Source organism: Tympanuchus pallidicinctus, unplaced genomic scaffold (assembly GCF_026119805.1).
Source record: "Tympanuchus pallidicinctus isolate F22 unplaced genomic scaffold, pur_lepc_1.0 scaffold1, whole genome shotgun sequence".
NCBI lineage: Eukaryota > Metazoa > Chordata > Aves > Galliformes > Phasianidae > Tympanuchus > Tympanuchus pallidicinctus.
This window is the reverse complement of record NW_026294618.1, coordinates 973491-1001210: the sequence shown is the minus strand read 5'-3', so window position 1 is coordinate 1001210 and position 27720 is coordinate 973491. Positions and strand designations below refer to the sequence as shown.

The following is a 27720-nucleotide window of genomic DNA, read 5'->3' as shown; positions in this document are numbered from 1 at the left end:
CAGCCTCCTTGGGCAACCTGTGAACAGTGTGACATCACCCTCCGAGCGAAAAAGAATAAAACACAAAGTCTCAGAGGTGACACTTCCCAGCAACCCCCCCGCTGCAACCAGCTGGTCATCAAAGCCACTGCAACAAAAGGAGAAGTGCCAGCCTGAGCACAGACAGATCTCCAACTGGGACTGCGTCAGTTCAAAACAACCCTTGCAGGTCATTTATCAACCTGCTGAATCGACGTTCAAAAGAAATGCTGAGGAGGAGGGATGCTCTTGTTCTTGCTTGTTCCAGGCAACTTCTGCAGGGCTCATGATCGCCATCTCTAAGTGACAGCAGCCTCAGGAGATGAGTGTACAACCATGGGAGGACCAAGCCTCCAATGCTGCTGGAGCTGCTCCTGCCCAGCAAAGCCCCCAAAATCTCCAGAGTTCGCTGCTGGGTCAGCCTGACTCTGGGCACAGAGCCTGCAGCAGCAGCTGGGGTCAGGTCGGGTTTTTCCTGCCCAATGCAAACACAGATGAAACAGATGCTATTTTTGTGAGAGAAAACTCACAAGGGGCTGCGGTGGGAAGAGAAACCTCCGCAGAGGGACGTGCTGGGGTGAGCAGGTCGGGTGGCTGTCGGTCATCCCGAATGGGATAAATTTAGTGCTGAGGTCACCGATTCCCAGATCCCCAGCTGAAAGTTGACACGGGCAGACAGGAGCCCTGTGTCCAGGTTTGTTACAGCTCCACGTGGTGCTCAGGGGGGGCTGGGAGGAGACGTGGCGGCATGCAGGAGCACTGTGATGATGGTGCTGTGGCGTGGGGGATGCTCTCCCTGTGGCACACAGGGGAGATCTGTTCAGATTAACAGCTCTGTGCTCTTCCAGCGCTGGAGATTTTCCCATTAAGCGAGGCTGTCACGTCCCATCAGCTCTCTGGGGGGACAGGGTGGGATTAGCAGTGACAGCAGGGGCGACGGGCTGGCTGAAGCTAAGGGGATGCGCCGAGGGTGACGAGCAGTGTCATGGAAAGCCCTCAAACCCACACTCACAGAACATCCCGAGCAGGAAAGAAGCCCAAGGGATCCCCAGCCCACCCAACACAGCACCCCAGACCCCACCCTATGGCAGAGCAGAGTCGGTTCCTTGAGAACCAACCCATGGTTTAGTGCAGACCTACCAGAAACCAGCAACACCCGCTGCCACAGCAAACCCACCCTGCCCTACTCCTCCCAGCGCCTGGCCGCTCCGTGCCACAGCTCTGTACCAAGTCTTTGGCCCCGGCCCAGTTCTGCTGTGACAGAGGAAACAAAGCAAATCTGTGGGAGCCGGAACCGCCCCAAGCTAGGGCTGGAAGCAAACACTGCTGTGCCAGCATCCCGGCCCCAAGGCTCTGACCTGTGAAAGGGGAAAAGAAGGCACTAAGCAGCACTGCCATCGCCTCAGCTGAGGCTTGCGCATCCTCTTCTCCCCCAGCAGCCCCAAGAACTGCATGGCTTAAAACTCCATATATCCCCGATACCGGGCTTTTCCTCTGCTCTATCTGCTGATTCACAGGATTATCTGCAAGATGAAATTAGCCACAGACCTAAATCTCACTGGGACCAGGGCTGCAGCCTTCCTCTCTGCTGTAAATTTATTTCTTTTGCTGCCCAACATCTCAAGCAAGGCTGCTTCCCTCCAGCAGCTCCCCAGAATGCTTCAGCTGAGAACAGAAAAGCTATAAACACAAAGATAAGGGATCAGAGCAGAGCTTGCAGTAGCAAACACAGCACAGCTCATGGATGCTGCTCAGGAGCTACCTGCAAACATTCTTAAACCCCTGAAAATCCCACTCTGCATTTGTGCCACGTGAAACTTTTCCCTTTTTACCCTCAAAACTGCAATTTGTTGGGACCTGCAGTGAATTCTCCTCCTTCCCCCCATTCCCCCTCGCAGCCACATGCCTGCCTCAGCAAGCATGCTCCAAGGGGAGAGGTTTTGCAAAGCCTTCCACAAGAGCTGGAAGAGAAAATGTCCATTGTGAGCACTGAACAGGAGCTCAACGTGTCTCAAACATCTTCCCCCACAGCCGCCCTGCTCTTCCTATTTTCTGGATCAGCAAATGCTGCAGAAACTTGCAGAGTGATTCAGAGGGCTAATCCAGTTTTAACCTAAATTCATGCAGCATGGTGTAAAACCAGCATAATCTTTTGTAGCTAAAAAAGCCGTCAAGCAATCAGCAGAGCTCTTCTTTCCCAAAAGGAAAACCTTCCTGTCACATACCATAATGCTCCAGAGGTTTGTATTAATTTGCTTTCTCTGCGTTATCAGTGGTTGTAAATATTTATACGGCAGAGCCCCAAAGCTCTCGTGGGCATGGAGAACTGCTAGAGAGCAGCTCTGCTTCTGCAGATTGCACAGACTGGAGCTGGAAGCTAGATAGAGGGTCTGGGGCAATGATGTAATAAAGAATGGAATGGCAAGGGGCGACTGGGTTCAGGGTATTGATTTGCCGTCCAGGAGCTGTGTTATCAGGTACCAGTTGGGGGTGTTGGTGCTTTCTTCTTGTCCTTGCCCTGCTATAGCTGTTCTCCACAAGGAATGGGAATTTCCCATCATTTTCTCATACCAGCACACTCCTTGGTTCGTGCTGCTGGCATCGACCCATTAGCTGCCATATGCATTTATTTGCATTGCTTATGAGAGCCCTTGCTCCCCTCCACAGCACAACCCTACCAGCTCTTTTTATGCCTGTGCTTTTGGCAGGACCGCTTCAGCTCGGCTCACTGCCGCGGGGATGCAATGCAGCACCGACTCCTGCCACGACTCCTTCAGATCAAACCAGTTGGGTACGGAGAGAAACCGCCCCGACCCGGGCTGCGTTTGGACAGACAAGAGCCAAACAGATTAGCGCTAATTAAAGGCTTTCAAACCAGAGCAATTAAAATCAAACCCAAACAAAACCTCAACGTCTGCTGCCGGTGTTTAGCAATAAGCTGCCCCGGTTGGGACCGCCACGATGCAGCTCAGTTGTAGGCGTGAGGCCGCAGGGCTTCGGGCTCCCTTGCACAACACGCTTCCCATGGCTTTCTGCCTCCCTCCCGTGTCTCACAGCAATGGAACAGCCCTGAGGGCCTTCAACACCCAAACTGCAGAATCTGACTGAAGGAAACAGGCTACGGCAGGCGATACCTTGCAGGATCTGAGCCCCGAGGTGCTCCAGCATCCCACACCCTGCTGCAGTGCAGTCCGGTGCCTTTGGGAACAAGCACGTGGATGGTGGATCATTATAGACTCATCCAAAGAAGTCCCAGCAGATAGATGGGAGGAGAACGTGGCCTGAGTGTACGAATTTAAAAAAGCAGAAAAAAATCCCACTTTCTGTATAGGCACTACAGGCAAAGCAGAGAATGTGCTTGTTTTCCTCTCAGAAAGAAGCTGAAGATCTTCTGTCTACTGAGATTCTTTAAAAAAGGAAACTGAGCACTTGAGATATCTCAAATCCTAACAGACAGAAAGCTGCTCACCAGCACATTCCCTAGGGGCTCTGCAGCATTTCCCATACAATTCTTTGCTGTTCCCACCTGCTGTCACTGCAGCCAGTCAGTAAGGTTTTCTCCTAGGAGGCCGACTGTCTTCTCAGCCCAAGTCTCCAATCACAGAATCATTAAGGTCAGAAAAGACCACCAAGGTCACCTATTTCACCCATTAGCACCAAGGTCACCCATTAGCACTATGTCCACTAAACCAGGCGCCCTGCTGAACAGCCACAAGGCCCAAAAATCCTAATACAAGTATCCACAAGATTTGGGTTTGCTTATTCCCCGAAACATCCGCTCACGGGGCTTTCAGATCGCAGGACACTTGTCTAAGCAAGCTGCTCAGCCATCAGAAGTCTCAGCAGGATACCTCATAAACCCAGCTGCCAGAATCGCCAGCCCGATTTTGTCACTGTTTGAGAACGAGCACCTGATCATCCTGGCTGGAGCAGAGCAATGTTCAGGAGCACTGAACACTGCACAATCCAGGTCTGCTAATTAGACGCTGTGCTAACAAACCAACCCCACACTTTATCTGATGTCCTAGCCCAGCACTTTACTGTAATACCCAAAACAGTAACCAGGAGAACTGAGTTTACTACCTGCTTGAGGAGACAGAAAGGACGACGTGTCCTCCTGGCACACTGCCTGGCCTGGGAACTTGACCCACACGTACTAGAGACTTCCAGGACTCAAATTTTCTCTACCTTGTCTCCTGACTACGATTTTGTCACAGGCTTGCATTTTTATATTCAAAAAACAAACAAAAACCCTACACTAACAAGGAAAAGGAGGAAGTGACATACTGCTTAATTACCAAGAGTTGAGCTGAGCAAGCTATAAAGCACATGGCTGCTGAACTCAACACAAGCTGAGGACCTTACTAACACAGAATCTGTGATTTTGTACTGGGGTTAAAAAAACAATAAAACAGAAAGCCATGCAGGGTTATATGGCACTGCAAAATAGAGTCCTGGTCAGAGGGGGCAATTTGGGATGGCCTTGTGCCAGTGAAGGGTTTGGGAACCCCCTGCTCCACACCGGCAAGAAGTGTTTCAACAACTGCTTTGAGGGAAGGAAACCTGCACTGACCTTCCCACCTGAATCTATGTACTGTCCCAGTGGCTTCCACACTGAGAAGAATCTCCACTCACCACATTTAGCAACTTTTCCAGAAGGCCACTACAGAATGAGTCCCCCAGAATAAAAGCACATCAACATCTAAAGTAAGAGGTGGCAAAAAAAATCTGAAAAGGTCACCAAGGCTGGCAGCTGATCTGTGCTCCCAAAAACTTACCCCCAGCCAAGACTGCCATAGGATACTCTGCAGCAATTATTTTCCAAAAATAAGGGAAAGAGTGTTATAAAGCCAGAACTGCTGCAGTTCTGGAGAATGGTGCACACAGACCCTTCCCACTGCATAGGGCAAGACACTGCACATGGCCTTCCAGTGCTTGTAGGGAGCGGATAAACAGGAGGGGGAACGGCTGTGTGTGATGGTGGATGGTGATGGGACAAGGGGAATGGTTTTAAAGTGAGACAGGGGAGGTTTGGGTTGGATCTGAGGAGGAAGTTTTTCATGCAGAGGGTGGTGAGGCAGTGGCACAGGTTGCCCAAGGAGGCTGTGGATGCCCCATCCCTGCAGGCATTCAAGGCCAGGCTGGATGTGGCTCTGGGCAGCCTGGGCTGCTGGTTGGCGACCTGCACACAGCAGGGGTTGGAGCTGGAGGAGCGCTGTGGGCCTTTGCAACCATTCTGTGGTTCTACACACACCCAGGCTGCCCTCAACAAAGCAAGGCAATGGACGAGGCAGGCCAGCACGGCGCGCAGCCTTACCGCCGTGGTGTCCTCCATCAGGCCGCGGATCTTCTCCACCACGTCGTTACGGCGGTGCTGCCGCAGCGCGCTGATGAGCTGGGCCAGGCTGGCCTCAGGCCCGCGGATGGTCCAGTGCTGCAGTGCAGCGTAGGCCCGCTCGTGGTCGGCCGCGTAGCCGTTGGAGAAGGCGGCCACCTCGCGCTCGCTGGCGTTGCACAGGAACTGGTAGATGTCCTTCCACTGGCTCCCCACCTGGGCCGCCACCAGCTTCAGGATGTCGATGCCTGCGGGGCAGAAGAGCCACAGGTGAGGCGTGGTGAGACTCGCAGCCTCCTGGAAATGCAAACCAAACCTGCAGCCAAGCTTTTCTCATTCTCAAATGGACAAGTTTTGTTTTGTTTTTTAAGACTTGGCCAAAAGGGAACAGCTTATGAGTCCAGCCACAGCTCTGCAGATAAGAGCACCCATCATACAATCATCACAGAATGGCTTTGGTTGGAGGGAGCCTCAAGGATCACGAAGCTCCAACCCCCCTGTGCCATGCAGGGCCACCAACCTCCCCATTTCACAGCAGCCCAAGCTGCCCAGGGCCCCATCCAACCTGGCCTTGAACACCTCCAGGGATGGACGGGGCATCACTTTAGGTACTGCAGGCTGCACTGAGGTCAAAACCCATGATGTGTTCAACACCGTTAACCCCTGTATGCACATAAAGTGTGGCAAATCCATCAGCTGGTCCAATGGAGGCACATGCACTGTAAAATGAAAAGTGCAGTGACTGCTGCCTACAAGCTCTGAACACAGAAAGCCCTGATGTTCAGCCACTGCTGCCGTACTGCTGTGGGCTCACCCTCACACCTGCATCACAGCTCCAGCTTTGAATGGAAGCTGGATTTCGAGATGAGTCACTGAAGCTCCTCTATCAAGATGAATGGTGCTTTCATAACACAGCACCCGCAGCACCTACAGCCGTATTTAGAACAATTTTCCAGGCAGATCAGTGGCATCAAGGAAATGTTGCAAGAACGGAAGATTTGCTACAAGATTTAAACTGTAGAATTATCTAGATTGGAGAAGACCTAAAGAAGACCTAAAATAGTCACCAGCCTAACACTACCAGGCTGGATGTGGCTCTGGGCAGCCTGGTCTGCTGGTTGGTGACCCTGCACATAGCAGGGCACTGGAACTGGATGAGCAACCTTTGCAACCCAGGCCGTTCTGTGATTGTAAGATATGAGTATGACTACCAAATTCCACATGTCCAGAGATGAGGACACCACCATTCCCTTGGCAGCCTGTTCCAGTGCCCAGCCACCCTTTCCATGAGGAATTTCTTCCTTGATGCAACTTGAGGCTGCTTCCTATCACTTGTATCTGAGAAGAAAGACCAACACGTCATTGCAACCTCCTTTCGGGTGAGGTTTCCTTCCAGCCTCTTCTCCAGACTCAACTACTCCAGTATCCTCAGCTGCCCCTCATAACTGGTGTTCCAGCACAACGAAGAGCAAAAAGGTAGGATTTCCCCCAGAAGGCTCAAGACACTTTGTTTCAAGAGCAGGAGAATTTCATCCCTTGAGTTTTGGAGCGATACAAATGGCATGCCTTGCATTTGCTCAGCAGTCAGAAATTATACCTTCAAATAAAGCCATACCTCTTCTATAAGAGCTCATACAGTCTGTTTCTATCCAGCTGAACACTACCCTGTTTCAAACAGCCCCACAAAGGGGAGGCTTGAAGGATCTGCAAGATGAAACTCGCGTTTTCCAAGAAGTTACCACACTCTGGGTATCCCCATGTGCCAGCATTCCCCCATGGCTGCATACACTTACTTCTTCCATCTGTGGACACGTCTGTCAGCAAAAATAGCTGCTCACAGAGGAATACTGTAGTCAGGGTCTTTCCAGCTGGTATGAAATTCAGCAACTTCTATCTAAAGCAGTTCAATCCAAATCTCCCATCAGGTCTCAGCTAAATATCCCATAGGTTGGTAGAGTTACTTATGACCAAACTCCCTCTTCTCTCTATTAAAGCAGGTTTATCTGTACTGCTATGTAAAGACACCAGCTCTCACTTCAGAGCTAGATAACCACACAGCATTTTCCAGCACCCACAACCCCACTGTGCTCAGAGTATCCAGAACTGGTGTTGGAACTGCTCTGCAGCTGAAACCCCACAGCACACGTGGGGTTCTGCATATCCCTGCCCTCCTCCCAGTGCAACCCCAACAACCTTCTTCCCCGACAGATACGAGCAAGACCTGTGGACAGCTTGAGGACTGCAGCCTGCTTCTCTCTCCAGCAGAGTTTGACTCCGCTCACTGCTGAAAGGAGCAGGCAATATCTCACCAGCCATCACAGATAAGTGATGGTTTGGCTTCTGGGTAGCATAAAACCTCAACCTTCCAGCCTAGAGCAGAGGATCTCTCCTTTCAGGGAGAGTTTTAAGGCTCCGGGTGCTGCTGCAAACGTTTTGCTGACACATTTCCTCCACTGGGACGAGGCAGAGCAGTTGACTCGATGCAATCTCTGCTACGTTCAGGGAAGTGGTGTGGCACTCACATGTTCACATCAGGGAGTTACAGGTGTGCCCCAAGAGCCCTCCTGCTCCAGCAACAACACACAGAGATTAACGACCACATTTAGAGCACGACAGCAAAGGGGCTTAAAAGCAAAGATATGCATTGCTGAGCTGCCCCTTAAGCAGCTTTACACTCAAGCAGCAAGGCAAGGATTCCCCAGCTCTGTGTTTCAAAAGCAACAGCCACAGGGCCCTGTTTTAAAGGTCGGGGGGGGAAGGGGAAGGAAAAAAATAGTAAGAAAAAAAAAAAAAAAAAGGTTGGGGGGAAAACCATCTTTGTTATTCAGAATAAACCCAGGGCAAAAGAAATATTCCCCAGCATAAAGGAACAAAAAAGGCTGCCAACACGCTATTACGCTTTATGATGGGGCTAATTATCTGAGGCACATAAAAAGAAATATGTTCCTGCCCATAAAATGTCAGCATGCAGCTGGCAGCAGGCATTCGGTCTGGTCTTGCTGCCTCTCCCATTTACTCATACAAAGCCCCAGCCATCACGTCAGCACAGGTCACCTGCGTGTGCCTCAAAGTCACCCACTCCTTGCCCTTGGAAGGCACACAAGCTGTCAGTTGGGAGCAGGAGCTGCACGCACCCCACATCACGCCAGTAACCACCCAAGTGCCTTTAGGCATTACAGGCTGCTGTTTGGAAGCAGCACAATAAAACCACCTGAGTCTGAAGAAAAGAACCCAAATTCAAAGATTTAACTGGAATAAGAAGTAGGAAAAGCCCTGAAAAACTTGTGCACCAGAAGACAAACAGGAATGCTGGGAGGAACGAGCAGGGCCAGCGCTGCCCTATCCAGAGGAGGGTCCATGCAGCAAGCTGCTCAACAGAACGTCATTCCTGTTTACAGCCCCTGGCAGCACGATGAGCCCACAAGAGGGAAAAGCCCCCTTTGCTCCCTGCTTCCACCTGCACACTCACTGCTGATCCATCCCCCTGTTTATAGCTGCTGCATTGGCAGCCAGTCGAAGCCTGATCCGCACCGGTTTTACACAGCGACGTGACGCTGTGCCCTGATGTCCCCAGCCAGGATTTATGACACCTCCGCTGACATTTCCGACTCTGGGGTACTGGATCTCACAATTCAGTAAAGCGGCCCCACAAACTTGTTTGTATCTTCTGGCAGAAATATCCCAGGGCACCAGAACGTGCTGCAGAGCGGAGAACTTAATGGTAATGGTGTAAGAATCCTCAGAGAACAAATGTTCCATTAAAAATGAATTTGGAAATTTCTACCTTAATATTGTAAGAACCTTCAACTCATTTTCTTGTAACTATTAAATGAATTTAAGCCCCATATGTTCACTATATCCACTACAATATTGTGCAAACAGAACCCTTAAGAGATATGGAAGACAGACGAGCACAGATTTGGCTTGAGTCTCATGGAGAACCATTTACATCCCTTGCCCTGAAAAATAAGATTAAAACCATTACATGACAAGCTGCCGCTGCACACTGCCAAGTATTGCTCCTCGAGCCATTTACAGTAACTTAATTCACTTCTTCAAAGCTAAAATTAATGCTGATAATAAGCTTACAGACATACTATTTTCATATTTCTAGAGCCCTCACGAAGTTACCCCACAGAGCACCGACAGGGCTGGAGTGCACCATGGGGCAGGACGGTGCCCATGGGAGAGCAGCACGTCTCCTGTTGCAGTGCTGTGAAACCTGCCCTCTCCTGTCCCCAGCACATGGGACTTCCTATAGGGAGCAAGGATCGAAAAACCCCGGCCTCACCCCAGGGCCTTCTCCTGTCAGTTGAGACTGGAGACAACGCTAGAAGCCCTTCAGGGCCCAATAATTCCAACTAAAACAGTTGAGCTTGGAAGGGATACTGCTTGAACCCACCTGTTTTGTTCTTCCTATGCAAAGGGTGCTCACAGCCATCAGCATGATGCTGAAGCTCTTCTGAGCTTGCAATTAACAGAGAACAGTTCAGCAAGAGCTGTGGCCCACAGCTGAAGCTACAGCCTGCTCTGTGGTCACATCACAGGGGGCTTACAGACAGTCCTGCCCATCTCCTCCTACAACCATGGCTCCTAGACAGGGAATGGGAGCAGCCTGGGAGAGCACCCTGCTACTAATCCTGCAAGGATTCCACCTGTGGAACCATTTATTAAGCAGCTTGGCTCACCTCAAAAGAAACTGAAATTAAAGAGCAGCCCTTGCTGTGAAATCTTCCCAGATGCTACCAGGCTGCATCCAGCAGAACTGATGTGATGTGGCATCTGAGCAATACAGCATGCCCAGGTACATCCTGGGTACTTAGGCAAGCGTGGTGGGCCACAGCATGGAAGCACCTAATATTTTAAGGTGATCATCATCCCTGAATTTCTACCTAGGTCAAAGTTTTGTGTTTAAATTCAGAGTTGAAGTTGTTTGCTAGGAAACTGGTTGTCAGTTACTGACAGTGATACTATGCAGTGCCTCTTAGGTACGGCTCAGACTTCACCAGGATCCTGCTGATCAGCTCCCAGGGCTGGTCATGAAGCTCCAGAGCAACAGGACAGAGCACAAGACCAAGGTCAAAAAGCATGCAGGTAAGCACGATGTCCCAGAGCGTACACGCATGCTGGATTAGATGGGCACAAACAGGCAGACCCAGACACGTCTGCAGCCAGCTTCACAAAGAGCAGCTGGAGACAGCCTTGCTCCCAAAGGACGGCCAGACACCTGCAGAGCAGCATAGGTGAGCAGCAGCACTGAAAACATGTCCAGCTCCCCTCCAAAGACACCAAGCTGGAGGGAAGGCCTCCATGGAAAGCAGAAGCACGCTGCAGTGGAACTCCACATCCTGCCTCCAGCTCACCTTCACACAACCTTTCCTGTAATTCTGTTTCGCCTACACAAGCTGACTTCCACTTGCTTATTCTGTATGAGACACAACATCATTCTCCACGCATTTCCATCTCCTGCCTCACCACAACACACAGGGTTTGGCTTAGCACAGTCTGTTTATGAAAGTCACCAAGATGGTCATCACACAAGCACATAGGACTTTTCCATGCTTTCATAACTCTCCTGTTTTGGATAAGTTTCCCTCATCTCATATAGCTAAGCTATATGCAGGCTGGAAACAAACTTAAAGACAGAGAGCTGCTGGAGAGGGTCCAGAGGAGTCACAAAGATGATCTGCAGCACCTCCACTACAAAGACAGGCTGAGGGAGCTGGGCTTGTTCAGCATGGAGAAGAGAAGCTGCAGGGTGACCTCAGTGCAGCCTGCAGTGCCTAAAGGGAGCCTGCAGACAGGAGGGGAGTCAGCTCTGTGAAAGGGGAGATGGCAGCAGGACAAGGGGAAATGGTTTGGAGTTGAAGGAGGGCAGATGGAGGTTGGATGTCAGGGGAAGTTGTGTGCTGTGAGAGTGGTGAGGTGCTGGAACAGCTGCCCAGAGAGGCTGTGATGCCCCGTCCATCCCTGGAGGTGTTCAAGGCCAGGTTGGATGGGGCCCTGGGCAGCCTGGGCTGCTGTGAAATGGGGAGGTTGGTGGCCCTGCATGGCACAGGGGGGTTGGAGCTTCGTGATCCTTGAGGTCCCTTCCAACCTGGGCCATTCTGTGTATTCTGTGAACTGTGTTCCCCTGTGATGCTTTAGACCAGTGCTGCTCAGGGTCAGCAGGCCATTTCTCTACTGCTGTTCTTTGATATTACTCAACAAACTCAAGCAGGGCTGCCCTGCCAGAAGGCTACACCCAAGCACCTGGCAGCATATGGAAAAGCCTAACCACAACCTAACCACAGAGAAACATCCGTCCCTTCCTCTCCCCACCCTCTCTCAAACAAAAAACCATCATTATTTTCAGTTTCAGAGCTCAAGGCAAGTGTCACTTGGTATTCTTCAGAGCAGTGTCTGCTCAGAAGTTGCTGCCTCCAAGGGGAAATCTTCAAGTCTGTACAGAACGCCAAAGTCATTCTCCTCCTGTCCCACTAATGATAAAGGAGAAAGGGGTTAACACATCAGCTTAAGTGGAAACGAGGGAAGCTGAGGAGATCTTCCATGGCCTGTAGCACGCGTGAGAGTTCCAGAATTCTTGAGCCAGCCTTGCCCTCAGCCCCAGCCCTCCCCTGCCACAGTTCGGCGCCATCCCTCAGCCCCTGGCTGTTGCAGAGCGGAGCTCAGCCGCCATCAGGCCTCCCTTCAGCCTGCTCTGCTCTGGGCTCGACAGCTGAGAGCCCCTCAGGTCCCCACCAGCCCAGCCCTGGTTTGAGCCAAGCTCCCAGCACCATCCGCATGGCATAGGTGTGTTGGAAGAGGGCAATATTAATTACCGTATGCACCCAATGAGCAGATAATTACTTGATAATCAACATAACCCAGTCCCATGACAGCCCTTAAAGATCATCTCCTCCCCTCTGGCAGCTTGCTGCTGCCGGGTCTCGGCTCTGTGTAAGGAAGGCGGCCATCTCACCACCTTCTCCAGCTGCCCGTTTCTGAGCACAGGGCGGCACATGGAGTGACAAACCCTGCTTTGGGCTGGATAGATTTGAACATCTGCACAAACCCGGAGCACTGAGTAACAGAGGCGGAGGGCACAGCTGAGCACACAGGCAGGCAGGCAAACCATGGCAATGCAGCCCAACCCTCCCCTACGTTCAGCCAAGCTTCATATCACCGCTAACCCGACTGTGCCTGAGCTCATCCCACCCACCTCCTCCAATATCTTACTGACTCACACAGAACACAGCCCCAGCAGCCTGTTCATACCTCCCAAAATACACTGAGAGCCTGCATGTACAGCAGAGCCAGGGTGCAACACACCCAAACCCCAGCTGTCCACCGCTCAACCAAACCAGGGCTTACAAAGCCCAAACCCCGATGTAAATACTTTCCCAAAATGAGAAAATTTCACCGCCTTCCCAAATAGAAGGGGAGATGCTGGAAACCCCCTCACCACAAATATATTCCAGGTCTCCGAGCGAGGTTAGAAAACATACACAAGTGCACAAGAGCCTCTGTGCAGAGAGGAATAAAGGACACAGTTAAGAATGCTCATGAGCAATTGCTAGTCCTTTCCATGGAGGGCATCGCTGCTGTCAGATCCTCCCAGCAGCCACTGATTCACATCCTCAGAAAGCACCGTTTGGGCAATAAACCACTAACTGCTTTTTTTTTTTCTTCCCCAAACACAAAAACCAAACACACATAATAACCTTCCAGGGCAGGAAGCGGACTGCTGACAAACACTTCCCACGCGCTGTCCGGGCAGTAACTGCACCGAAGCAGTGAGGGAAGGCTCCATCAGCCACGTGTGACGTTTCAGAGCCAGGGACAAGAAGGACAGCACGAGGTACGAGCTGCAGCAGCTCCTGCACCACAGCTGCGGGCTGTGTGGAGATCACCTGTGCTGCAGCAGCTCCATGCTTGGTCTGCATCTCCTCCCTCAGACCTACACGAGCCACCCATCTGCACGGTAAACCCACCCTTCTCTGCTCGACCTGCCCAGGATGCTGCAGAGCAACCTGCCTGGGAACAGCTGCTCTTCCTTTGGTTTAAAAGAGAGCGGTCAGAGTAAGCATTCTATGTCATTATTAGATTGTAAACAGCTTTTGCAGAGTTAATCCTCATTATAACTCCCTCAGACAGGCTGGTAAACCCTTAGCAAGCACACTGCTGTGGCCAGGGTCGTATAAATATCCAGACACACACAGATACCAGCCTGGGGATTAAATTCACCTCCAGATTGTTTTTTTCCCCTCCAAGGAAGACTTGGCAAGAAGGGAAAGCCCGCCTTGTTATTTCAGGAGTTATGTGCTGCAGACTTACAGAGGTGAGAAATCACAGCCTTCCCGCTGCAGAAGCTGGCGCAGGATTTTCCACAAATAAACCTTCTCAGCATGTTTTTCTGCAAGAGAAGCCAAGCTACCAAACCATCAGTGCTCAGCCCTGCCTAACAGGCAGGCACAAATTCCTTATATTCCCAATTAAATTCCTGGGTTGATTTTTCTTTTTTTTTTTTTTTTTGGTGATGGCAGAGGTTGTTGGGGTTTTTTTGGAGCAGATTTCAGAGCAAATGTACCATCTTCCCAGGGCAGCCCTGCACACATTGCAAACAGATGGCTGGTGTAGCAGCCTGCATTACAAGCGATGGAGCACCAGCCTCCAGCCTGCTAATGCAGGGAGACTCAAGATGTAATAAACCACCCATGATTAAGTTTCCTTCTCTCTAAGCAGAACAGTGCTGTCTGTCTCTCTCATTTGTGTTTTCCAGAGATCCCTTTCACCACAAAGCCCTGCCAGGTCCCAAAAGGTCAATTTTGAGGCAAACCTGAGCAAAGTTGAAGACCAAGCAGTCTGAGGCACACAGCGCTTCAAACTCAACATATGCCATCGCAGAGCTCTGCACTGCAGAAAGCAGCTGGAGGTAAAGGGCTTCCTCGTTCCACTCTGAAATGGAACATCCCACCTGGGCACAGCGCCGTGCAGAGCTCCATGCATCCCAGGCAAGGAGCACAGCAGTATTCACAGCACCTGCACTCCTCAGGGCACAACCCCACCTTATCGATAAGCTCCCTCTGTGGGCCTCATTCTGAACAAGAGGACAGGCTGACATCTGAGGACCAGATAGATATCTGCAGATTAATAATCTGCAGATCCCAGTGGAAAGACAGCTTTAAAACACCCTTTTGCCTCTCCGTTTTGGCAGACAGACAAACATTAATTCCTCATCTCATGCCTTGCCTGCCAAAGTCGTATTAGGGCTTGCACACAGGCACAGAGCTCCTTCACCCCAGGCACAGTCACAATTAATAAATTATGTTAGCAGCAGCAACAGGCACATCTGCCCTTGGGAGATGCTGCTCTACCCTGCCCACGATCCTTCAGGTCACCACAGTTGGAGGCCAATTCAACTTGTATGCCCATCTCTCTTCCCCATGCTCTGCAGACATGTAGTCAGGAGCTGATCAAAGGGAAAATAACTGCGAAACCAATCCACCAAGTGGCTTTTAGCTCATTTACCTACACAAGCACTAAGGAAGGGGCCTGAAGTGGCACTGAGCTGCAAGAAGCCACCTCATAGGTTTGTGCTTATGCTTGTGCCACTCCTGCAGCTGGGCTTACCCTTTTAGCAAGAACAGCAGTTGAAGGGTGAGAAAAAGCAGGCTTATGGAAGAACACCCATTGCTGAGTTGTTTCCATACGCTTGCTTACCATTTTAGTGGTGAATCTGCACAGATTAAGGCTGCAGGAAGGCTTTTTCAGTCAACGTGCTCTTAAAAAAACACCACCCAATTCCGATATGAAGAGCATTTTTGAAGACCGCTCACAAAAGAGCATTTGATTTCATGCAAGTACCAGCCTGTAGTGACCCAAGATGTCCCTACGCACACTGCCAACACACATTATCATATTCACATGGGGATGCTAAGGAGCTGCAGCATAGGCCATGGGGCTTTTTAGTGAGGCTCTGGACTCTCTTCAACCACCCAAGCCTGGAAAGCCTGTGCTTTGGAGCAGAACAAGTCTAGCCTAGCTCTGTGTTACAGCTACCGAGCTGCAAGGCAAGGACCATACCCCCAAAAAATCACCACCCAGAAGATCCCAGCACTGCAGGCTGGCAGCTGAGCAACCAAGACCCCCAGATCCCAACACACTGCTTCTGTTCACCATCGCTTCTCAGCTCCCCACTCTGCTTCCAGATGGGATTTCCATCCAAAGCCACTTCTGGCAAGCTCTCTTCTATCTGCAGTCAAGCCTCCCTCCCTGCTGCAAACAGCATTGCAGACCAGCTCATTTCTCTTGATTATTTAAGTAGAGGCTTCCTGGCTTTTCTCTCACTGCCCACTGCAACGATGTGCACCTACCAGACTATAACGAAAACAAATATGAAAGCTCTGGCCTGGCAGGAAATGCCAAGATGTGTTTTTTGGCGATTTCTGGAGCTGAAAGACTAAATCCTCTTCTTGTCTCTCAGCACATCATTTCAGGCACCTTGCTCTACATGCATAAGGTTTTATACCAAAAGAGAACTTCCTAAACAGCCCATTTCACTCCTTCCTGCTCACCCGCTGATACTCCATAGGTGACAGTCAAAGTCAACCACTGAAAGACTATTTCAACCCTATCTTCATTGCTATCTTGCTATCTTCTTTAGCATAGACTGATGCAAAATGTGATGTTGCCAAGAATTACAGCTTCAGTTCTTTTTTATTATGAAGACTCTCATTGTTCAATTCCTCTCCTTTGGAAGCTGATGAAGAACGAGATTGGAAGAACAGTATTTCCAGTACATAGGCTGCTCTCAAAGAAAGGAGTCACACAAGGTTAAAACCACTTCCCTGTACACAGTTTAGGCACCACGCTAACAATTAACCACTACTTTCTTCACAAATCTTGGCCAAGCTGCCCCTACCATTCCAGGTCCCACCGGCAGGGTGAGATGAAGCAGTGAGATCCAACTCCTCCCAGCAAGGCTGCACCATTGGTGCTGCTCCAGCTTCAGGACCCTGTGCGGATGAGACCTGGGGATTCTGGCACCACCAAGAAGAGCCCCCACCCTGGGGAGAGACATGGAGGCAGGCCGGCTGTGCTAGCTCAGGCCGTTAGTCATCACAAACTAGAGGTCTGGGAAGACTCAGACCTCTGAACCATTTAATCCAGTGAGAATCAGTGTCATTCACAGCCTCAGCTGGAACACGTCCACACTGAGGACACGGGTCCCGTTTTAACACCGGCCTCCCGCACCGCTGCTAATTTTAGTTTGTTACTTAAGGCATGTGCTGCGGCCAGAGGGAGCGTGGGGCAGACACCAGCTCATGAGGATGAGCACGAGCAAAATGCCCCGCCGCAGCAACTGCTGGGTCACAAGTGCATCACAGCTACTGCAGCTACTGGGTATCGAGCGCCCCAGGAACACACAGGGCTCTGGGCCCACTTACCTGAGCTCTGTCAGAGCGGTACAGAACAGTAAATGGGCAGAAATATGTATTTTTACATGCCGTAGTTCCTGCACGTGAAAAGTTACATTATCACAGAAAGACCTTTACAACAACTACCTAAAGAAGTATTGACCGCATACCAGCCCTGGGCCACTCCTCTGTGGGGAAGGAGCCCATCCCCAGCGAGATGGGTCTGCTCCAGCAGCACTGCCCTCACCACGGAGCCCCAGCTTACAGGAATCGACTGCCCCAGACCTTCCAAAGAGGGCAAAGCCCACGAGGTGAGCCAGCAGTGCGCTCTGGCAGCTCGAAAGGCAAATGGGATCCTGGGCTCCATCAGGAGAGGGGTGGTCAGCAGGGACAGGGAGGTGATCGTCCCTCTCTACTCGGCTCTTGTGAGGCCCCATCTGGAGTCCTGTGTCCAGGTGTGGAGCCCTCAGTACAAGAAAGACACAGAGATCTTGGAAAGGGTCCAGAGGAGGGCGACTAAGATGATCAGGGGGCTGCAGCACCTCCCCTATGAGGACAGGCTGAGGGAGTTGGGCTTGTTCAGCCTGGAGAAGAGAAGCTGCGGGGTGACCTCATTGCAGCCTATCAATACCTGAAGGGAACCTACAGCCAGGAGGGGAGTAAACTCTTCAAAAGGGCTGACAACAGCAGGACGAGGGGAAACGGATCCAAGTTGAAGGAGGGAAGATTGAGGTTGGATGTTAGGGGGAAGTTCTTCACAAGGAGAGTAGTTAGGCCCTGGAACGGGCTGCCCAGGGAGGTTGTGGATGCCCCGTCCTTGGACGTGTTCAAGGCCAGGTTGGACGGGGTCCTGGGCAGCCTGATCTGAATGTGTATGTTTGGTGGCCCTGCTGGGCAGGGGGGTTGGAACTACATGATCCTTGAGGTCCCTTCCAACCCAGGTGATTCTGTGAGCCATGCTGGCCACCCATCGCTGCGATGCCCGTCTGAGGATGCAGTGGGGCACTTCCATCAGCACGGCTCCTCTGTGCCAGGCCTGGCACCTGCATCAGAGCAGTTCTTCCCTTTCAAAGGTTAAAGCTGTTTACTGAAAGGATTAAGAGGGAGGAGATGGTCAACTAGGAGGAAGCAGAGGGGAAACCGTGCGCGATTGCCCTGGCATCTTGTTGGCACAGCCTATGGGAACAAGCCGTGGAGGATGAAGGGAGGCCTCATGGCAGCCCACAGAGCCCCTCCCAGGGCACGGAGGGGCAGCACAGAGCTCTGCTGTCTGTGACAGTGACAAGGCTGTGACAAGGCCTGAGGGACAACACGGAGCTGTGGCAGGGGGAGGGTCGGCTGTGGTTAGGGAAAAGGGGGCTCTCCAACATAGGCTGTGGGTGGTGCTGTGCAGCCGAGAGTGGGACTCGGGGATCCTAGAGGGTCTCTATGAATTGGGGTGTTTTTAAGACTCTATCGACCCAGCTCACGTATTGGTGGAGAGGTCATGCAAATGCCCATAACCTGTCAGCACCAGAGCCCAGGGCTTCATTCTCAGCCCACAGAGATGATTTAAAGCCTAATCAGCTGCCCCATACAACCTCAGTGCGACCACAAACCAGGCTAACAATTTGAGAGACGCACAGAGGCTTTGTGCTGGCTTCCCACCGCAGAGCAATTGGCACCAGCAGCACGGCAGGGCAATGATCTCCTCTCTGCAAGAGTCTGAAGTTAGTTCTGGGCTATCTCCTCATTCAAAACGCTGCCTCAGGATACAGCCACAAAGCACAGTTCGGGGATAAGCACTGCTGGAGCAGCAGAAAGCAAAGCCAAGATGCTTCAGCTCTGCAGCATGGTCAGCTGCTCGGAAAATAAAAGTCAGTTCTGCTGTTTTACTACATTTTCTCTCATTTCAAGTAAACAGGGTCTTCAGAGCCAGACACGTCGACACAAAATCCAAAGAGGGATTTCTATATCACTGTGGAGAAGAACAATTTATGTGCTTGACACAACAGAGTAACACCGCCAAATAAGAACGAACGAGCGAGGCTGTCCCAGCTAAACAGTGTGATTTAGGCAACATCAGAGCTGCCCTTAAAGCAAGACAAAGCATTAATTGGTTTGTGCTCATTTTGCCTTTGCAGCAACAAGTTCAGCTGAGGACATTCTGTGGTGGGAGCAGGTCACGCAGCCAGCTGGGCAAACAGGCACCAGCATGACTGGCCAGAACTGCTGGGAGGGCTGTGCCCAACTGCCTGACCAGAGCCTCTGAGCAACGGGGAATTGGCCTCCAGACTGCAGGGGCTCCATCAGATACTGGGCCAGCTCATTAACTGAGCACTGCTTCTGCACTTACATCAGCTTATTGCCCAAGACAGGGAGAAAGCTTTGCAAACACACGATGGATTTGATGCATTAGCTGAATTCAGCTCTTAAAGGATGAGAGAGGCGATGTGCTTTGGGAAGGATGACCCAGGAATTACACTGTCCTCCAAAGGATGCAGAATCTAGGAGGTGGGGTTATATCTGAGCAGTCTTACACGGTCTGATTACTCACCACATATCAGCCTGTCTTATCTGCATGGTTTCTTTAACCTGAATCATCCTCAGTGAACAAATGAGCCCTGCCCAAAGGCAGCTCCAGCGCTGCTGCAGAAAGACCAGCTGTAGTGCAGGCGTGTCAGAAGGCATCCAAAACACCACCATTCCCTGAGCTGTACAGATCCAATCTCTGCTTTGAGGACAGTATTCACTGCTCCAAGAAAAGGAAGGAGATATCCAACCAACCCAGGGAGCTGGAAATGAGGGTATTGGGAGAAGAAAGAAAAGGAAAATGAAAGGAAATGAAAGAAGAAACAATTCTGTTTAGTAACAGCCAGCACCTCCTGGCCAATGAACCGTGGCTGAAGCAATGAAGCTCGGTATTTCCAAAGCACACACAAATAAAGGTGCTTAAAAAGGTTCCATAACCCTGCTGTGGATCACTTACCATAGCCCCAGGGACCACACTTCAGGCACTACTGACTTCAGGGACAAAGGAGTGCAGATCTTACAGGAAAAAAAAGTTGTTAAAATTTATTGCAAAAGGAATTGCTTATAAGCTCAAGAAACAGCTCCTCAAGAATTCAAGAGTTAAAAGGAAACCAATAAAAAGCACAAACACAAGAGAAGGCACACAGCTAATTCCAGCAAGACCTTACTGGTTCTATAAATGCATTAATGAAGGCACACAAAGTGTAGCTCTGTTAATCAGCAGGAAGGAGAACAGAGAACATAACAAGACGCCCTACTCAAAGCCTTCTTTGCTTTGTACTTAAGCACTCAAGGATGACTTCCATCAAGCACTGATCTCTTAAACCTTTAAATCTTTATTTTCCAATCTGTTCTTTGCTGGGGTCCCTTGCTGAAAGTGCCTTCCTAAAGGTTAACTGCGGAGGGACGTTTGTTTGTTACTCCTTAATCCGTCTCTGCAAGACAAAGGGGACAAATTTGTCACCAGGCTTTGAGGAGGTAGAACCACACATCAGACAGGCTGCTCACGTTCATGCCACTGTTTTATCACTGACCCTTATGAATCCCTGTCTATGACCACAGCAGCTCACCTTCAGATCTCACTGAAAAGCATATAGCAAGTCACCTGCCAAAGAACAGAAAACACGAGGGAAGCAGCACCTCCAAGATCTCACAACATGCAGAACTGCGCCCTATATGGCTGTTAAGGATAACTCTCCTCACTCCAGCAAGGAAAAAGGGCTGGGGAAAGATGCCAGCATTTGGGATTTAGAGCTTTGACTGAGGTGCTGCCAAAAGGCAGAGGGATGACTCAGCCTTCCAGAAACAGAAGTGGTGAAGGAAAAGGGACAGCACAAAAGATAATCAGATGCATGCCTGAGTCACTAAGAAGATAAGGATGGAGAAAAACAGAAGAGCAATGGAAAGGGTGAGATCAATTAAAAATAAATAAGGTCTTCTTTTGAGATCCTCTAATGAAGAGTAGAAGCAGGAGAGGAGTTGAAGAGAGCAAGTGATGTTTTCTTCGTTATTAATTCCTCCTGGAACAGGAGATAAGCCAACAGAACAGGGATAGGGAGAAGCCAAGAAACAGCTGAGGAACCACGGGTCTGTGTTTTGCCCTTCATAGTAATGAAGTCCAGCATCCCAGAAAAGCAACCAGGGACCAGAGATGGAACGGCCCATCCAAAGCACCATGAGAACTGCTGCCGCACAAGGAGGAGAGGACACTACTGCCCAGATCTGCTGCTAAAGCCCCAGGCCGTTGCCGCTCACCGTGCCCGTTGCAGTAGTAGATCCACTTCTCCCTGTTCTGCGTGGGGGTGGTGGATTTTTTCATAATAGCTTTCTCCACAATGGCACTGGGATCTTGCCTCGGTCCCTTCTTCAGAGTCCGTGAGCTCTTCCTGACGCTGCAGACAACGATGACCACCAGGACCAGCAGCAGGAAGAGGACGATCATCCAGGGCAAGTGTTCATTGATATCGAAGTGCTGGTGGACGCTGGGCGGCCCTCTGCGGGGCGGCCTGTAGGGGATGCTGGACTTCTCACCCCCGGCCATCTCCTGCGCCGGCTGCTTGCCCGCCGCTTGGCTGCTGTGCTTGTGCCGGTAGCTCTGTGCCTGGCCAGCGGCGCCCGCGCTGGAGAGGCTCCCAGGGGCACCAACCGTGCCGTTGGCCGAGGTGTCGTTGTAGTCAGCTACTGGCTCTGCTGTGCCATTGGACACACGCTGCTCCGGAGAGGAGGTGAGATCAAAAACTGAAGAGTTCAGACCTGCAAGACAAAAGGAGCCGTCAGCGCTGCAGCACTGGGGGTGACGGGGCGTCATGGCTTGGCCCAGACCCTCTTTGGACACTGGCCTGTAGGCCAAAGCCCAGTGAGACAATGAGAAAGGGAAGAGGCAAAATTAAAGTTCAGCTCTATAACAGACAGCTACATTGCAGAGTCGGGTTCAACATCAAGTTGCCCCTTGCTGGTTAACAGCAGTGGCAGCTCTCTCACAAAACTGAGTGATGGCTTGTAATCGCTTTGTGTTTGATCCTAATTCAGTATTTCTTGGAAGATCTGCAGCTTCGAGGGAGCTGGCTTTCCTTTCCTAGCTTATGAACATTACCTTTAATCACAGGAAATCTGGTATTTGGGCTAGAAACAACAAGAATGCAGAGCCTGATAGTATCTCTCAATCAATCTAAAGCAGCACAAACATATCCATGCTGCAAACAGGCTTGAGTGCTTCAACTCCTAAACAGCTTTCCGAAGGGACAGAAATGACCCAAACTCCGAGAGCCTCTTTCCCACCTTTATTGAGCTTTCTTACCAACAAACAGCTCCCACATCCCAGCCAGTCTGACGAGAAGGCTTGCTGCAGCAAAAACAAGAGCCTACTCTGGAAACTCGGCTTTTAAAAATTATGTCTCATCCCAGCTGAGCCAGAGCGTGGGTGTCATCATCTGTACTGTGATTTTTGTCTCTGACTCGGTTACTCAAAACACTCTGACCAGTACACAAACAGGGAAACCACTAACTTTTATCTAATTGTCTACAGTTGATATCAAAGTTCAGGGAACCCTCCCTTCCTCTCCCAGTGACGCACCGACACCAAACTGAGCTTTGAGTCCTAACAAATGGGAAGTAATGGTGCCTACCACTGTCAACACTTCCTCAGGTGTAAAGGGCATCAAAAGTTGCATTTTGTTGTTAAAATGCAAAGTTTCAGGCACCATAAGATGTGCTGAGCACCACCTCAAGAAGAGTCCTGCAGCACCTCTACAGTCAGCTATGGCTACCGCAGCTGTGCTGAACACAACAGCTTGAACCCTGGGGTCTCTGGGCACTCACCTATCTGTGCACAGATAAGACGAAGACTGCGGCCAGCTGTCATTTCTGACTAAGTGAGAGAATGTGGAATTCAAGTCAGTCTGTCCCATCAGTGGTAAATAATGGAAGTCTCGGTGGTTGAAGAAAAGAAGTTAATAAGCACAGCCCAGAGCCCTGTTCTGGCAATGGTTCCCATTCAAGCCAATACAGTGGCACAGTGCAGGGTAAAAGGAACCAGGGAAAGCACAGGCACAAAAGCAACAAACCCAGCAGGAAAGCAGTCTGACAGAGAGCAGCTTTCCTCTCCTTGCTGGGGCTTCTCTGCTGCACTTGCTCTCTGCTCCCATTTGCCACAAACACGAAGACTTGTGCCGGCACAACACACACATGGGAAAAGCAGCTGGGAACACGCTGTCCTTTTAATCCAAAGAGCAGGACAGCCTGAAGTCCAGTCATCAGCAGAGTCTCACGGAAAACATTATTAAACGTAGTTTAACACGAGCAATGGTAACCTGATGTACTGCACAGCTGCGTTCTGGCCAAAAAGCAAAAGCACCACCCACACTACGGATCAGGTTGCCCTTCGACAGCCTAAAAACAACCGAAGCAGGAATGCAACCCCGTGAGCAAAAACACAGCTGTACTTCATTGGGGACGTTACCTTTGGGAAGGTAAGCGGTCGGTGGAGCTTCGTAGGTCTCTCCATCCGCTTCTGCATCCGATGAAGTCAGAGATGTGTTTGGAAGAGACGCCGGGGAGCCACAGACGTTGTCGCTTTCCTTCGTCCCCGGCTTTACGACCACCATGTTTTTCCCAAAGCAGTCAGTGTAGGTTTTGCACTTCATCACACTAGAAGGCACATCAGAAAAAGTACCCCGAGGGCAGGGCTTGCACCTCACGTCTTCTGTCTCGGTTCCTTTCTTGCGGACGCCCCAGCCGACCGGGCACACCGTGTAAGGGACGCAGGTATCGTTAGTCTGAAACGTACCCGACAGGCAAGTGCACTCACGGTCGCTCAAGGCAGTGCAATGAGTTTTCTCAATCATTGGCAGTTCACAGGGTTTTCTGCACGGGTGGCATCGCTCTATGCCGTTCTCGTGCTTAGTGAAGGTCCCATCCGGACAAGGGCTGCACTCTCTTAAGGTACTCTTCGTGCAATGCTTGGACACGTAGGTTCCCGCGGGGCATTTGTCGCAGATCAGCTCCTGGTTGGTGGCACGGTCGAGGTGGAGGTACTTGCCAGCAGGGAGGCTCACGGCGTTCTGCTCCGAGGTCAGCTTGGGCTGAGCGTCAGCGGTGCCAAGGAACACGAGCAGCTGAAAGACAGATGTGAAACATTGGTGAAAGCAGCGCGCGCCAAGAGCCCTCTGCCAAATACCTTCGGCACCCGTGCGGGACCACGGGGGATATCCCAGGGCTGGGAGACTGCAGGAGGTCCTGCAGCACAACAGGGTGGGATGATGGAGCCCTGACACAGAGAGGGCTACTGGGGCATTACAAATCAGCTACAATTCCTTAAATCTGATACCACCCTTCTCAGACTATGCCTCATTTACACTGCAGGCTGCCAGGGCAGCGAGCGCTGCTATCTGTGTCTCAGCATACAGCCCACCCTGAGAGTGCTCAGACCAGCTCTGCATTTCAAGGCTGAGAGGTCCCAGCAGGAGCCAAGAAAGCAGCACCCATGCAGGTGGCAGCGCTGACCCATGAAACTGTTTTCCACTAAGCATTAAGCAGCACTTGTTCAAACATCTGCCTTTTTAAATAGCACAGAACAGGTTGAAACCTGGGCTGGCACATGACTTCTCAGCCCTCCTACCCTGGCACAACCCACACACCTCTGTGCGAGCAGCATGGTTCTCCAGGGCTCCGGTTCAAGCCTCCACCTTGACCACTGAACATTTTGGGTTGGAAGGGACCTCAAAGCTCACCCAGTTCCATCCCCTGCTGTGGGCTTAGGCAGTAGCTCAGGCTGGGTGGAACCACCAGCCTGGCCAGGAGCACCTCCAGGGATGGGCATCCACATCTTCCCCAGGCAGCCTGTACCAGGACCTCACCACTTGAAACCAGCCTTAATTGCAACAGGAAAGGAAAAAGGGACACTATTCTTAAGCTCTCCTAGGGGCTCTGCTGTAACTTAGTTCCTCATTGCATCAGATACAGGTAAAAGTTCTCAAGTTTTAGACACCCAACGGCAGCCAGCTGGGCTCATCAATGACTACATCCAGCCTCACAGTTCGATCCCCGCAGCCCTGTGTGCTGACACCAACAGGCTGCTCCATCCCCGAGGGACGCAGCAGGACCTCGGCTTCTTCCAGAAGACCTCTGCACTGCAGGCACAGCATCAGCTATGCCCACAGAAGCGACACACAGAGAACAAAAGGCAGCTCCAGTGCAGCTGCCCCAGCCTCACTCAGCACACAAAGCAGCTGGAGATGCATTTCTAAGCAGCAGCAGGCTGAGTTCAGAGGGAAGGAGGAACGTTACCTTGGATTTCCAAAGGTGATTTCATTCTTACCCTGAAGGCATGCAGACCCTACTGCTTTTCAGCAGAACAGCCACGGACATAAATCACCTTGCTGTGCTGCACAGGACCTTGCTTTTGCTCCGCTACATACCCTGGGCTATCAGCCAGCAAGAATACATTAAACAAGAGCCTCCACCAACATGACTCTGCAGAACACATCGCAGCAGAGCTGCACCGCGTCATTTTTGGTGCAGTCTCTCCCTTCCTGGAAAACACACCGTCCGGCAGCGCCGTTCTGTCCCACCCGCTAAATAATGTATGGCCGTGCAAAACACCTCAGGTCTGTTATTTTCCTGAAGCAGCAATCACAGAGGCGGCAGCAGACAGGCCTGCAGGAACTGACAAGGAGCCTGCGGTGGCCAGGCCAATTACGGCACGTCAAATTAAAACAAAGAGCGAGGCTGCTGTGGCAGGCACTGCCGGCTCACACCATGCCTCCCCCCGCCTCCCCAAGATGCGATTGCACAAAGCACTACAGAAACCTGCCACCCTGAGCTCCCTGACGCAACGCCGAATTAGCAAACCAGATGCAACAGGATCCAGCTCGCAGGGCTTGCTGCTGCCCTGTGCGGGGGCACGAGCCCATGCCATCACCCCGGGCTGGGCCGGCAGCTTTGGGGCGCAGGCATCTCCACACCTATCCACAGCATCGCCACAGCAGGGAAGGCTCAGCAGCACCGAGCAACTGTGCAGCTTTGATGCAGACCGGTGCTTCTGCTCCCTAAAAGTAACCGCTGCTGAGATCTGGAGGCTGGCACTGCTTGTGGCTCTGAGGAGGACATGTACAGCAGGAGGATGTCTGCTGGCCACAACCACCATCCTCATCGACTGCTCCTGGGGATGATGCGTGCAGCTTCAGAGGCAGGAGCACCAGGATAAAGGAGGAAGCCCTACTTACCACCAGACTCTGGTTCAATACTCCAGTACCAAAGAAAGAGCACAGAGTAACACAGCCCACAGTGCAGCTCTTCATGCACAAGAGGCTCCGAACGCCCAACCTGAAGGCTCCCAGGACCTGCACACCTCAGCACCCACGTCGCTGCCCATCTGCCCCAACCCATCCCAACACCTGAAGGACTCACATGGGAGAGGCAGCTGGGAAGCAGCCAGCAGCTGACGCAGGCACGACCCACCTTACGACCAGGAGCTGGATGAGTCAGTCCTAATGCTCACTGTCACGCAGCACCGCTATCAGACTGCACACTGCATCCACGCATCCCACAGATCCAATGAGCAACGTGAAGTCAATAGTTTGTACGGACCCAAGTGCGAGTCCATGGGACGCTGCAGGCTGCCCCATCCCTGCAGCATCCCGAGGCCATGGATGGGCCCTGGGCCTGAGCTGCACAGTGGCACTGGAGGACCATCATATCATCAGCTGCTCACTGGGAACCATTTCTGAAGGAAAACAGTGAGGATCTGGAGCAGCTGAAGCACTGCTGCCCATGGGCACGGGTCTGGCTGCACAGCCTGCATCTCTGCAAGTGCCACATCAAACAAGGAGCAGTGCCAGTGAGCACGGCCCCAAGTTTGATGGCAATTCAGAGACACGAGGAGCCCACCTCCTGCAGAAAGGAGCACGTTACTGACTGAAAAAAGTTGGTCGTGCTGAGGGTCTCGACAAAGAGCTGTTTCTTCATTAAAAGCAACACCTTATTTCTGCCGGCCTGGGGTTAACGAAAGTAACAGCGTGCCACATCAGCAGCCAGGCTGCTCCCGGAGGGCAGCGCTCCTGCAGCACTGCAGCTCCCGGCGCTGCCCAACGCCCCACGCCGTGCCGCTCCGCGCGCCCCAGCGATGGGGATGGCATCCCTGCAGGGCATCTCGGCCACGCCGAGTTCTGCTCTGCGCCCGAAGCGGTGCCGCCGTTCCCCGGGGAAGGGAAGGGACGGCTTTGGGCTCTTCCTTCCCTAAATTCCTGCAGAGCCGCTACTGCAGGAGCCAACGCGCTGCCGGTTACACAACCCGCCGCACCGCTGCAGTGCCGATGGCAGACCCTCCCCAGCAGGACCCCCAGCACGATGGGATTCTGCCTACAAGCGCCGATCCTGGAGATGAACCCCCGGATAACACCGCGTAGGGGGGAAGCAAAAAATAAAACAGCGATAGCATTAAATAAAGGAAACGGGAGTCTGGGCGCATCCCCGAATCCCTGAAAGCAGCCACGGAAGGAGATGCGGCCCCGCAAAGACACGGCGCGGGCCCCGTGAAAACCGCAGCCCCAGCCCCAATACCGACCCACACCCCGGTCCGACCCGCCGGCAACCACTCACCGGGAGGACGGCGGCCAGCACGGCAGCCCTCATGGTGGCCGGGGCCGCCGCGCCGCAGCGAGCGGGGCGCTGCCCGGTCAGAGGCGTCTCTCCTTCATACGGCGGCGGAGGGGCGGCGCGGGGCCGGCGGCGGCGGCTGCCCGCGGCGGCGGGAGCCCATGGCCGGCCCGGGGGGCCCTGCCGCCCGCCGCGCTCCCACCTGCCTGCGGCGCCGCCGGCTGCGCGCGGGGCGGGGGCGGTGCACGTGGGGCGGCGCGGAGGGGGCGGGGCCGACAGTGTGACGTCATCGAGGCGCGGAGAAGAGGAGCGCGCCCCCTGGCGGGCTTGAGGGGAAGCGCGCGGCGCCGCGGGCCGGACTGC

The 27720-nt window shown here is 52.1% G+C and overlaps 1 protein-coding gene across 1 annotated transcript in view; it reads right to left on the bottom strand.

Moving 5' to 3' along the window:
• The window catches only part of TNFRSF21 (TNF receptor superfamily member 21), a 33183-nt gene extending 5684 nt beyond the window's left edge, over positions 1–27499 (bottom strand). Inside the window, exons 1-4 of the mRNA XM_052692176.1 lie at positions 27361–27499; positions 23222–23876; positions 21019–21516; positions 5336–5601 (exon numbers count right to left, since the gene is read on the bottom strand). Coding sequence (XP_052548136.1) covers positions 5336–5601; positions 21019–21516; positions 23222–23876; positions 27361–27393 — 1452 coding nt within the window. The 5' untranslated portion in view covers positions 27394–27499. The remainder of the gene's footprint in view (positions 1–5335; positions 5602–21018; positions 21517–23221; positions 23877–27360) is intronic.
• Positions 27500–27720: the final 221 nt, after the last annotated feature.